Here is a 12,672-nt window from a genome sequence, read left to right as displayed (position 1 = left end):
TTAATGATCGTTAATATTTTGTGGCCTACAACAGCGATCACACATAGAATGCATATGTCCACATCGTCATTTCGACCCTGCTCTTTAATCCATGTGCCCTAAATCAACACTAACTTTTAAAAGTGGGGTGCCAATATTGTTGCCATGTTTAGTTCAGTCTTATAAGATTTAAGATAAGATGCAATTATACATCACCCAAATGAGGGTTTTCCCCATTATATATATATATATATATAATATAGTATTCCATTATAAGGCTATGGTAGAGTGGAGAAGCCAATAAAAATGAACTTTTTGCATGCAAGTCTTCCTTAAAAATGCTACAATAATAATAATGCCACAATAATAAAAAAATGTGGCATAAAAGAATAAAAACCACCTTCAATCCAAAATACCAGCAGTGCAGAAGTTGACCCTTCAGCAATATTTAAATAAAAAGAATTCAAGAAATATTAAAATGCATATATTTGGGGGTGCATTTTCCTGTTTGCAGGCCATGTTTTATGTTAAGAAGCAGGCCAAACACTGGCTGCCAAACACTGGCTGCCAATTTCGAAAATTACTGTTAAGCCCTGCTTAAACACAAGACATGCAAAGAGCACTTCTATAAAATTTGGTAACCCTTCTTGTGTCTGTCACCATGCTGCAGGGATTAACCTGATAGTTCTTATTGCATATTAAACCCTGTGTAAGAATTTCAGCTGGTGATTTTGTTACTACGGTTTAGTTTTGTAGTTTTTTCTTGAATGTATCCATCTTCTTCTGCTTAAAAAAGTGAAAACTAATAAATATATAGTCAAAAAAAGAACAGGAAGACAGCAACACATAAAGTAAAGTAAAAAAGCAGCAAACTCAAGCACTACCTCACAGTGCGGCTGTCTGCCAGTCTCTTAATGGGAAACTATAACATAAGCAGTAATTATCATTATAGGGCTGTCAAACTATCATTTACACCCATCTTCTCTTTTCCATAGCTTATAGTGAAAATGGGCGTGGACGAGGAAAAGTGTGTGTGAACATGTGCGTCTGAGACAGTTTTAATTATGCTCAGGTGAATAGATGAGGCTGAGGCACAGATTTTCTTGGGTGCTGTTGTGCAAAACCTGGCAGAGCACCCAAAGGCGTTACCGCCAATGTTTGGAAGCTTCTCCTTAACAAAGCATAGCCAGGTACATTTGTCACGATTTGGCTCATATCCCATGAGAGAGAGAGAGCGCAGAAGAAGAAGAGAAGGAAAAAAAACAGTTCTACTTGATGCGAGGCTAACCATCGAAGTTGAGCAAATCCTAGGTAAATTCTCAGCTGCGGGGAAACGTTCAATAACACCTATTTTAGAGCAATTACTATCAGCTGCGATGCTTCAGTGGCAGCAATAAATAGAACCAAGAAATCTCATGCAAGCCTTTATCAGTTTTTCGGCAACAAGTCAGTCATGTTAAGTCAGTTAAATCACTGCAGTCTATTAAAAACAATTCATCCAAAAAAGAAAAAGAAAAAAAAAGGCTTCTGTGCAGCAGAATGAGTCAGAGGGAGCAGAGCTCAACAAGGAAACTTTGAGGATGAACCTTGCAGCTAATGTAGGTCTGTCTTTCACAATGAACCGAGGAGCACGACTTTATTATGAATGTGAACGAGTACTCACTGTTTCTGAAGGAGATTCTGCTGCTGCTGTCTGTACGACTCTATAGTGTGCTGCGGCAGAAACTGCATGAGTTCCAGAGACTCTTTGATTTTTACCAAAATCTCATATATTTCACGGCCTTTGATCTGTAAGAAACAAAGAGAAAGGTCAGCGAGGAGCTCAGACATACTCAGACTGATGTTTTAAATCCCTGAAACTAGACTTACAGGCAAACAAAAAACCTCCTCATCTGTAGATCTTCTCTTCTTGATGGCGGACATCTGAATGCCGTGGGAAACCTGGCGGAAGGCTGGACAGAGAGCAGAGGGAGAGTGTGAGTACCACTGTGCCGTGTGCTGAACAGTTAGCCTAAGACAGAGCAAGCGAAAGGGGAGGAAGGTGGAGAGTTTGGCAGCATTCAGTGTTAGTAGGTCCTCGACACTGACAGCATGTCAGGTGAGACCGAAGCATGTCAGCCCGTCACCAGCCCCGGCCCTACTTACGGCGCTTCGTACCATCACTGCCTTTTGTTGCGTCCGTTACGTGCTGCTTGCGGATGCTGTCCTCGTCCGCCTTTCGGTCTCTGCCCGGGCAGGCGCAGATCCTGGCCTCGAAGCATCGGCGGCCTAATACCTGACCACTGAGGAGAAGACACGGCAGGTTTAGACACAATCCACAGCTTGACAGGAAAACGACTGGGGACGAGGATGATCGTGTCTCTTACTCTCTGGTTTCCAGAGTGACAATGATGAGAATCGGGCGTCTGTTCATTCCTCCCACGCAGCTCGAGTTGCACATGAAGTTGTACAAAATTGTGGTGAATTCTGTCCCAACCTGAGGAGGAGAACAACACTGACGGTGAGTGACATCACTGTGTGACACCAAAGAAAACGGAAACAAAAAAATGTTCTCTAGAGAGGGAATTTGACCATGCATTTATATAATCTGCTTATTATGGAAGCTGTCCTTAAATGCTAAAAAAACAGGCGGCCACTAATAAGAATTCTCCCTATCCCCCTATATGTACATACAGTAAAAGTGTTTAGCTACGATTTTAGTTTCTCTTTCACTTTTTCTGTCTTTTCTTGATTCATAAATATATTTTCTAAAATTCCAAAGACATGATTTCAGCCAAGGACAACCCAGTTCCTGCTGTTCCCAGCCACATTCTGCTGATACAATTAGAGATGGGACGATATGGGATTTAATAAACAACTCTCACGATAAGTTAATAATGGTGAATTTCTACTGTTGGGATAATTGTGAATATTGCCACGATTGACGTGGTTTTAAAATTAAGATTAAGATGTCCTTTATTATTCCCACAACGGGAAATTTCAAGAATTACAGCAGCAAAGTGGATAGCAAAAAAAACAATAAATAGTAAACAGCAGTATAAATTAGATTGCTCTCACCAGGGACGATTTTTCTGCTGCAGTCTCCGACGAAATTAAATTATTTTTTTTTCTCTAACCATAACATTAATTTGACATTTGACATTGATGTCACAGCCCAAAAGTAACAGCTCAAATCAAGTACAATTAATTTTACTTGAAAGAGATATAGATAAATAGCCTTAGGGTGGACAACCTTTTAAAATCAATTACAACTGCACAGTGGGGCACTATCTAATATCAAACGGAGTGTATAGGTTATTGGCTCAAAGGATGAAACCATATTTTGGAACAGAAAGTGGCTTTGCAATGTGGCTTTTAATAATATATCATATGTGACTGATGGTGACAAACATAAGATGAAGTAGACTTTGGGGGACAGCAGTTGCTGCGTGTCAGGAGCTGAGAATCTGTCACTGCTCTATCTGTCAGAGAGAAGCTGAGGTGGTGAGGTGTTGCTGACAGAGCGTCCAGCTGGCCTCGCTCCACGATGATGGACAGCTCACCTGGGGAGGTTCGTAGGGGACTAATACGCTCTGTCGTCCAGTGATGGAGTCTTCCACATACTGGGCGTGGTTGTTTCCCTCCACGCGGATCAGGTGGCTCGGGGGAGCTATCTGACCTGGAAGCAACACGAGTAGCGTCATTGAATGTCGACAGAAAACAATGATTACTAAAGTGAAACATGAATGCCATTTAATAAATCAATCAATCAGAAGAACTGACCATCATTGAACTCGCGGCTGAGCTCGTGGTTCGGGCAGCGTTTCACCACTTCGGTCACATGTTCGGCTTTCTTGTAAACAGGCATGGCTCTGATGACAGCACCCTGGGGTGGGTTGGTCAGGACTTTGATCTGGATGGGACATGTCTTGGCGATTTGACAGTATAACTTCTTCAGGTCTGTTGAGTACTGGAAAGGAGAAAATACAAGCAGTTGCAGATAAGTTGTAATGTAGAAAATGTTTTCATGTTTTCAGCACAGATTGATCTGTGTAACACCTGTTGGCTGGACTGCACTTCTGGTTTCCCCTGAAGCAGAAAGGGGTTAAAGACAAGACTGTGATTATGACCTACTTAAACAAACACACACACAACTTTTGGTGCTACAAGTGTGTATTGGGCAACCTCAAAGATGTCTCACGGAGAGCCTCTGGGACTTCCGTGGAGCGCCATAAAACGGACCCCTCCAGCAGCAATTAAACCGGGCCTGGCTTTCATCTTGAAGGGAGGAGTATTCTGCTAAAGCAACTGATGGCCACTCATCATACAGAACAGGGCTTCTAAAGAAGCTACCAGCTAACAAGGTTGAGTTTTTCCTTGTGGGGTCGGATGAAAATGCCTCAGCTTTACTTTAAATAAAGGACTGAAGGAGTAAAATCACAGGAGTTACAGAAGATTCGTAGATGACTGGTGCCAAAATGTGATGGTTGCTCACACACACTGGCTCACACTCAAAGTTTGTAAGCCAGGAGTCATGAATAATAGATGTACGTTGATCCCTGCCACTGTTTGAATTGATAACCAGTAAGCCATCAGAAAAGACTGAATTGTTACTAATAGGCAGTACCCAACTGAGTAAACAAACCATTCAAATCACTGCTGTGTAAGCAGAGCCTTAAATCCTCTATGTGCAGGAAACACTGGGTGGGGGTGGAGGGGAAAATTTTTCCTGTCAGGTTCATTTCGGAGTGAAGAAAAGTGAACATTGTGAAAACCGCTCGGGGCTGTGTTCAAGAACAATGCAACATAAAATTCCACCTCTATTAAGTTTGCGTCCAAAGAAAAGCAGCTCATCCCAGTACCTGTCTGCGCTGACTTTAAATATTACACAAGCTTGGCACGGACATTTTCTGCTCTGCTCCCCAGGCACAACCTCTCCTTTCATCAGGACAAACCCAAAACACTAGCTTCTCATCTCTCTTCCCCGCTCACAAACTAAACACATTACCGCTGTGCAGCTCGCACAGAGATGGCGAGTTAATAATAACCCAAATTCTCAGCTCCTTTCCTCAAGTGACCTCATTATAAACTGTACATGAACACGGTGAACTGACACAACACTGTGCAGTGCTTCCAACATTCACAGCTGCAAAGTTAAGCTGATATTAAATGTTAAAGCAGATTTGCCGTTTGTGCAACGATGCATCTAGTTAACATGATATCCTGACTGATGGGCACAAATCACAGGGCTTCATACTGCTTTTTAGGAGTAGAAATCAAGCACGTTCAAGGTACTTAAACCAGTTTTCATCACATTGAATAATTTTTTTTTTCAAGAAACAAAGATTTAAAGAAGTTGTCCTTTTGCATGATCCTTTGTTGAGAAACTTTACAGATTTGTTGAGTAAAGGTTAAGTTTAAAGTTTATTGTCCCCAAAGGGAAATTTGGCTTGGCCACAGTGGATTGTTGCTTCATAATAAACATCAGATCACACAACACAAAAGAACCATTACATTACATTTATTGCACGTTGCTCTACTGCACAAAGATTACAGGTAAAGTGCTTAGTGCTAATGTGATCAACTATTTGATTTAATTGACAAATTTCTTAGAGCCATACTAACATCTTTTCACTATGTTTCTTTTGTGTCGTGTTATTTCACATAACTAAGACTATAGAAGTGCAAAAAAGAGGCTATGTCAAGTTATTCCAAGGAAAAATCAAAGGAAGAAGAACCAAGGAGTGTCATCAAATGCAGGTGTATTCCTTAAAATGAACAGATACGACCCTGAAGTCAAGCTGAGGGACATGCACGTCAACACAATGATTGAACTGAATCTTCCTTAAAATCAAAGCAGTTTTCCAAAAAAGAGAAAAGTCTAAGATGAATGGTTGTAGCTGTCCCCTCGCTCCTAACCTGATACTCCCTGTACGCCTCTGTCAATCAGCTAAATGAGGTGGAGAAGCAGAGCACAGAGATGGGTTGAAAGAGCAAAAGAGAAAGAGTGAGCAGAAGATTATGAGGCGCATACAAAGAGAGAGATGTGCTGCGTAAAGGGTCAGTGTTTTGAATAATTACAGGGTGTTGGTTTTGTGTAGCTGAAGGCGAAAACAACACAACTCTAAGATCTAATCAGAGATGTTGGAGGCAGAAAACCAAAGTTAGTTTAGATCATGTCCTACACACACACACACACACACACACACACACACACACTGCAGAGAACCATCCCAGCCCTGAAGGTACAAACTTTTGAGCACACAACTATGTGCTGCTGGTGCTGTGTGTTTGCTCAGCAGTGAGAGCAGGAGCTGCTGCTGACGGCTGAAAGCAGCGCCCGGCTAAAGCTAACAGTGTTCAGGGTGGAGGACAGCCAGTTGACTGATGGGATTCAGTGGCTCACACAGGGTGCGGTGCTCAGGTGTTAACATGTAATTATGAGCCTTTCATTGGTCACAATGTGAAGTGCACAGCCAAGGAACACACGGGGCACACAAAACAGAGCTGCTTAATCACAATCATTTGAAAGAAAAACTTTTCTGTGTGTTTGCAGGAGGGGACACGTGACGCATCGCTTTCAACGGGCGCATGTGGCAGCCAGGCGGAAAATGATGATGAATTACCTAAAGTGGCTGTATTTACCAACACAACCCGCTCCGACTGCCACGGTTCACCTCTGCAGGACAAGCAGCTCGTAATCCGCCGTAATAATTAAAATGTGTTCTTCTAATAATCCGACTGCATGCAACATACAATTTGTTCTGATGCTTGTACAGTGCTGCATGTGTGCAATTACTTTCTAACACACAAACACACACTTCCCGTGCAGCGCAGGTTGAGGCAGGCCCACAGCTGTAGCGTTCTTTTCTCCCTGACAGGCGCTGCGGGCGCATGCAGAAGTCAAGTCCTGACAAACATCAGGCCTTAAACAAGCACAGTTTGGCGCCTCTGGTCTTGTCTTCTTCATACCTGACAAGTCATGTCATGCCCAAAGCTTCTCCCAAACCTGTTTAATTCAACAATAATGCAAAGGAGGTTTTCTGACTCTCCTCTTTCCCTTGAAACAGAAGTAAAACACCTGTTTCTTGACAAGAAACTGGGATAAAATGTAAAAGTTTAATAGAATAACTAAATTTCTCTATATTAATAATTATATTATATTAAAAATGTTATGTTTTAGTCATCAAGCAATCTTGAGTGATGAGCTGTATACTGACATGTGGAATCATGTTTGTGTGGCCAGTGCTGAAGGACTGATGGAAGTATGTGGAAAGAAGGAAAAAAAAGTCTCTGTTTTGAAAGTAATTTGATTAACTACATCTACCGTTTGCACAATAGAAATAAATCAGCTGCTTGAGTGTGTGTGTGCAAGTCGATGAGTTTGACAGGTAGTCGAGGAGGAAATGAGGCGCATTGTTTTTTTCAATACGCTGGATATGCAAATTTACATACATGATATAATAACCATCAGTTTTCTTGAAGCTGCAATCCTAACAAGTAGGGATATTAGAAGAAAAAGATCCAGTTTTTCCCTTTCAAATATAATGTTCTTTTACAAACACTTAAATAATTTCTACGTATCCTTCGAGGAAGTATTAAATCTGCCAACATGTTTTTGTTATTATAGAGTTCAGCCATCACATAAAAGTGGTTCGTGTGTCCCACAAACTCAGCAAGGATTTGATCCAAGAAATGCTCCTGATGACAGACTAATATCCTATTTTTGTATTTATGCAACTACAGTATGATCCTGTTTTCTGTTGAGTTAAATCACTGCTGCAGGTATCTGTACGGGACTGTTTGCAAAGTTAGAATCTTGTAATCTAAACTGTAAGAGAATGGGCTTTTCCACAACGATTATGAAGAAATCCCATAGCCCATATCATAAAAACCTTTTCAACACTGCCTTTAAAAAAAAAAAAAAAAAATTCCCCTCTAACTTTTCCCATCTGTAGCTTTTAGGGCTTGTCTCCCTGTGATGGGCGAGTCGTGACAAGCTTCTTGACACAAACAAGTCTCAGCCCCATCTCGTGAGGCGTGGGACGGGCCCGCAGATGTTCCAGGGGCAAGCTGTGTCTTGCTGCCTTTTCGCTAGAACACTCTTCTCTTTGAGCATTCAAGGGCTCTCCTCCTCCTCCGGCGCAATGTGAGATGCAACCATCAAGCTTAACTCTCTCAAAAAGACAGAGCCCACTCCAAGAGCACAGGGTTCAGGAAAGAGGCACACAGTATTTACACAAGTATTATCTGCAGGCCCTCAATCCATTACTGTAATCCCTCCAGCTCTACAGCCTCCCAGTGATAGCCCAAACCGTGACATTCCTCTCCTTTTGACTGCTGTATGTGGTGGCAGTTAATACGCATGGCAAACACAACCAATCTTCAGCCTCACAATAGTTGCAACAATGGCTGCCTCGTTCGCGACACTCCATTAATTTAGCAAAGCAAAGAAGAGAAAACATCTCTAATTCGTTTGACTTGGCCGAGAGTTTTCTTTTCTAACTAAATGATTAAAGAGCAAGCACCATGGAGACTCTGCAGGAGTGCCAACAAGGAAACAGTGTGGGAGCAGTTCTGGGAAATGTTGACGCGTCTGTGTGTGTGTGTGTGTGTGTGTGTGTGTGTGTGTGTGTGTCACAGTCATCCTAGACAGGAAGAGGTTAAGGTGTGGGTTAGGGATTAGGTGTGTCTCCATAAGAACAGTCATCAAAAAGCACAGTACACAGTCCACTAAGTCCTGTGGAAGATCCCGCAGGCCTTCAAAAGGGGGCATTAGCAGATCAGTGTGCAGGGCAAAGCTGCGGTGGTGACATCTTCGGTGGCTCTCTGCCATCAGTCCGTCAGTCCAGCAGTTGAGCTATTGGGTTGAGATTATGGGAGCTTTGCGAGAGATCTCCTCAGATCAGGTGAGGGAGCCTCCTCCGTGATGGGAACCAACGCTATAATCACAATTCTTTGGAATTACGGTTGCTGCTGCGGGGGAAATGACCCTCTCTGTGAGCCATTATGGAAAATAAGCAGCAGCACAACAAAATAATGTTCAGTGAGGCAGAATTGTGACAAATAGTCTTTGGTTGGATTAAGTGACTGCACTTTGCAGTTACGTAAGGCGTCTTTAGTGAGTGATGACATTAACCTAAAGGAAAAAACAACTGAGACAGTATTAATATACTGTTCAACTGTTTTTAGATGAATTTCCATTAATACAACCTGCAGTAGGGTTCACTTTCAAAAAAAAAAAAAATCTTCATTTTTATTTATTTCCCTAAATATCTTCCTTAAAAGTTAATGTTGTGTTGATAAGATATCTCTTTTTTAAATGTTACTTCTCTCTCTTTTACTCTTTTTTATTTTTATTTTCATGCAAATGTTGGGTTGTCTTGATAAGATATTTAAATGTCAAACTAGTGTTGGTTTGTTTTGAAAAAAATATTTATTTTCCCAAATAAACTATTTTTCAGACCCAAATAAACTTGCTATAATAATCATGCAAGTATCATTAATAGTGTGACAAACGTTATTAATTTCCCCCTTTTATTGTGGGTTTGTGTGTGCAATACACTTAATGTAAAGGTAGTGTTGGGTTGTTTTGATAAGATATCTAATTTTTCTTTATTTCCGTAACTCTTTTAAATTTTTTTCATGCCAATGTTGGGTTGTCTTCATATTTCAAATTAAAAAACAAAATTCAAAATCTTTTGTTTTTATTGTATTGCGCTATTTACGTTTTGCAAAAATAAACTCTTTAGACCTGAATAAACTTGCTTTAATAATCATGCAAGTATCATTAATAGTGTGACAAACGTAATTTATTTCCATATATTTTACAGTTTCATTGTTGTTATTCATTTCCTAAAGCCATGCTCAAAGTTACCACTGAGACAATAAAACTGAATTCTTCTTGTATTACTAGACTTTACAACATGTATGTTTTGTTTATTTTCAGGTAACTGTTGCTTAAAATATAAAGTTAAGGCATCAGGGAAAGATAAACACTTCACTCTGTATGGCGATAATAAGTAACAATCCACTACTTTTCCATGTAAGTCAGACCAATCAAACCAGTCTTGCATCATTTGTTTTGACTATGGGACACACAGTCTGTTGCACTACATGTGTCTCTGATGGGGATGTGTCCTCAAACAATGTGTCTCAGGCTGTGGGGCGTGCCTCTCACAAACCACACTCTTCACCTCCTCACAGTTGCACATCAGACAAACACTTTTGTTTTTGGACTGTGAAAATGAGAGGGATGAGTGAGGCACTGTGGGAATTGGGTAAATGTCACGATCCCACAGTCGGCGTGGCCCGGGAATAAGGTGAGATCGCCCAGCACTCCCTGAGTTCAGCCTGTTTACTTGGAAGGCACAGTGCATTAAATTCACCACGTGAAGCTCAGCAGGTTTTTCAACAGTCCCTGTAGACTAATTTTTAGTTTAAGTTCACTAAAAATAGACATGTTTTCATTTCACCTTCAAGTTGCCATTTGGAAATATTTTACTGCCATTTGGAAATATTTTACTGTATTTACTGTATATTTACTGCATTACGTTATCTTCACAACAAGCAAACTGTGTAACTGTGACATCAGTCAGGGATCCTCCAGACACGTCACACGTACGAGGACATCTCCGTCACCTACGATGTCCGCTAGGGTGCATACATACACTGAACTTGTTTGGCTGTAACAGTGTCTGCACACAGCAGTGCACATTAGACACATAAACAACAGAGCAGGTGGGGCTCTGATGCAACAGCTGTCCCTCGGCCCTGTCATGCGTAATGACAGAGCAGGAGGAGCTGGTTCTGTAGGTTTACGGAGCATCACACGGTGACACCGAGCTGCACAGGGCATCACCACACCTGGACCAACTGTTAAGTCTGTTCACCTCTGTCATCAACAAAGCACCAGTGAACTTAGTCCAAGTTATGAGTACACGTGACAACAGCGTGATCGCCAAGTCATTGTTTTGCATGTGAAGCCACACACAAGTCTCAAGTCCCGAGTCAAGTCCCAAAACTAAACTTTGACTCCTAAATACGCCATGATGCACTTTTCAACAAATGTGATGTGCCATTTCAATAGCTGAGTAATAATATATGAAATTTACCAAAATCATGACCTCCACTTAAATGTGTTTTTATTTGTTCTTCATGGTTCTCTCCTGCAATTTGATTGGATGCTGTCAGATTGGTTCAAACAAAGTGAACCTGGAGAGTTAGAGCGTAAAAGTAAGAGTTTATATTATCTTATCTATATCTATTACACATCTACTACCAAAATATTTCTTAATGTAAATGTTATCTTATAGTGAAAGCCTATGTAGAGAGATTATGCTCATTAACTTTTATTTTCAGTGTTGCAGTCAGTGTTCATTTTGTTAACTAGGACTAAATATGTTATTCAACAATCTTTTTTTTCCATGACTAAAACAAAACGATGCCGAGACGTCACTAAACACCAATTGTGACGATATCAATATGCACAAAAAAAGACTAAAATGTAGTTTAAAATATGAAAACATCACCAAACCCTTATTTTAAAGATACAAATAAATGCCAAAATGAAGTGTAATGTGTGAACCTTAGCCAGAAATGCCTGAGGTTTAGTCATTATTTGAAGCTATACATCTCAGTGACAGTCTTCCTTTCCAGATGTAGTTGTGCAACCTAAATGTGCCTAGAGCACAGATTGTCAGATAACGACTTCATGGTTAGAAGCATCCCCTCAACCTCCACTGCCTCATATGATGACCTGTTCTGATGACAGCTGGGGCATAAATGTGTCTCTGTGGGTTATGAGGCTGCTCCTATTAAACTATGTGCATTTTCACCTAGTACGACAGTAAAGTCATCAAATAAAAAACACAGAACTGCTCAGTTCAACAGCAGAAGTAATACTTTTGAGGGAGATCAGCTCGCAGCAACTTACCTGCCTTTGTGTGAAACTGTCATATAGCAGTGTGAGAGTGTGTCAATGGATAAGACTCTCAAAGGAATAGTTCAACATATTACGCTGATTTGCTATCTTGCTGGGAGTTAGATGACAAGATTTATATCACAGTCATTTGTGTACATTCAATAAACTCTACAAGTGTAAAAGAAAACAGTCTCTGCTGGCTGTCTGGCAACTGCTTATAGCCATGAAATAGTCATTTTACCACTGTTGGTTTAGTACAAATTGAACAAGCAAGATATAACATGATAATTAATGAGCTTTTGAGCTGCGTTTGGAAAGTGCCACGACATGGCTGTTTCCACCCCTTTCCTGGCTTTATGCTTAAATAAACTAACTGGCTTCTGGCTGGAGCTTTATCTAATGGACTCTTAGCAACAAAGTGAGTAAGTGTATTTCCCTTAATGCTGATCTAGCTCAGTGGTTCCTAACAAGGGATACTTGTACCAAATGGGGTAATTTTGAAAACACCGTTAACAATTAAAAATAGAAAATCAGAAAACAAAGTATAAATATTTATATATTGAGTCAGCTGTAACTTCAACACAATCTGTTGACACTGAGAGGGAGTGAAGCAAGCAGAGAAGTTGAAGCAGTTGACTAAAACTTTTTTTTTCTCCAATGTGCAATATCTGTAAAAATGTTTAAAAGTACTTTCAGGAAAACAAACACATATACACAAAAAATGTATATTAATAATAAATGCCAAATAGCAGAAATTATGTATATACTGTGTATAGAATGTATTTATATGT

The 12,672-nt window shown here is 40.5% G+C and overlaps 1 protein-coding gene across 4 annotated transcripts in view; it reads right to left on the bottom strand.

The window, feature by feature from the left end:
• Positions 1-12,672, bottom strand: part of tp63 (tumor protein p63) — a 36,425-nt gene that overhangs the window by 5,975 nt on the left and 17,778 nt on the right. For 3 of the 4 annotated variants that reach the window (XM_059341634.1, XM_059341632.1, XM_059341635.1), the window contains exons 5-10: positions 3,742-3,928; positions 3,522-3,637; positions 2,346-2,455; positions 2,125-2,261; positions 1,849-1,931; positions 1,643-1,767 (exon numbers count right to left, since the gene is read on the bottom strand). In XM_059341634.1, the coding sequence (XP_059197617.1) occupies positions 1,643-1,767; positions 1,849-1,931; positions 2,125-2,261; positions 2,346-2,455; positions 3,522-3,637; positions 3,742-3,928 (758 nt within the window). The remainder of the gene's footprint in view (positions 1-1,642; positions 1,768-1,848; positions 1,932-2,124; positions 2,262-2,345; positions 2,456-3,521; positions 3,638-3,741; positions 3,929-12,672) is intronic. The other variant, XM_059341633.1, reaches the window with a different exon arrangement.

The sequence above is a fragment of the Centropristis striata genome, chromosome 9 (assembly GCF_030273125.1).
Source record: "Centropristis striata isolate RG_2023a ecotype Rhode Island chromosome 9, C.striata_1.0, whole genome shotgun sequence".
Taxonomy (NCBI): domain Eukaryota; kingdom Metazoa; phylum Chordata; class Actinopteri; order Perciformes; family Serranidae; genus Centropristis; species Centropristis striata.
The sequence above is the reverse complement of the archived record's forward strand: the minus strand, read 5'-3'. Positions and strand labels throughout refer to the sequence as shown.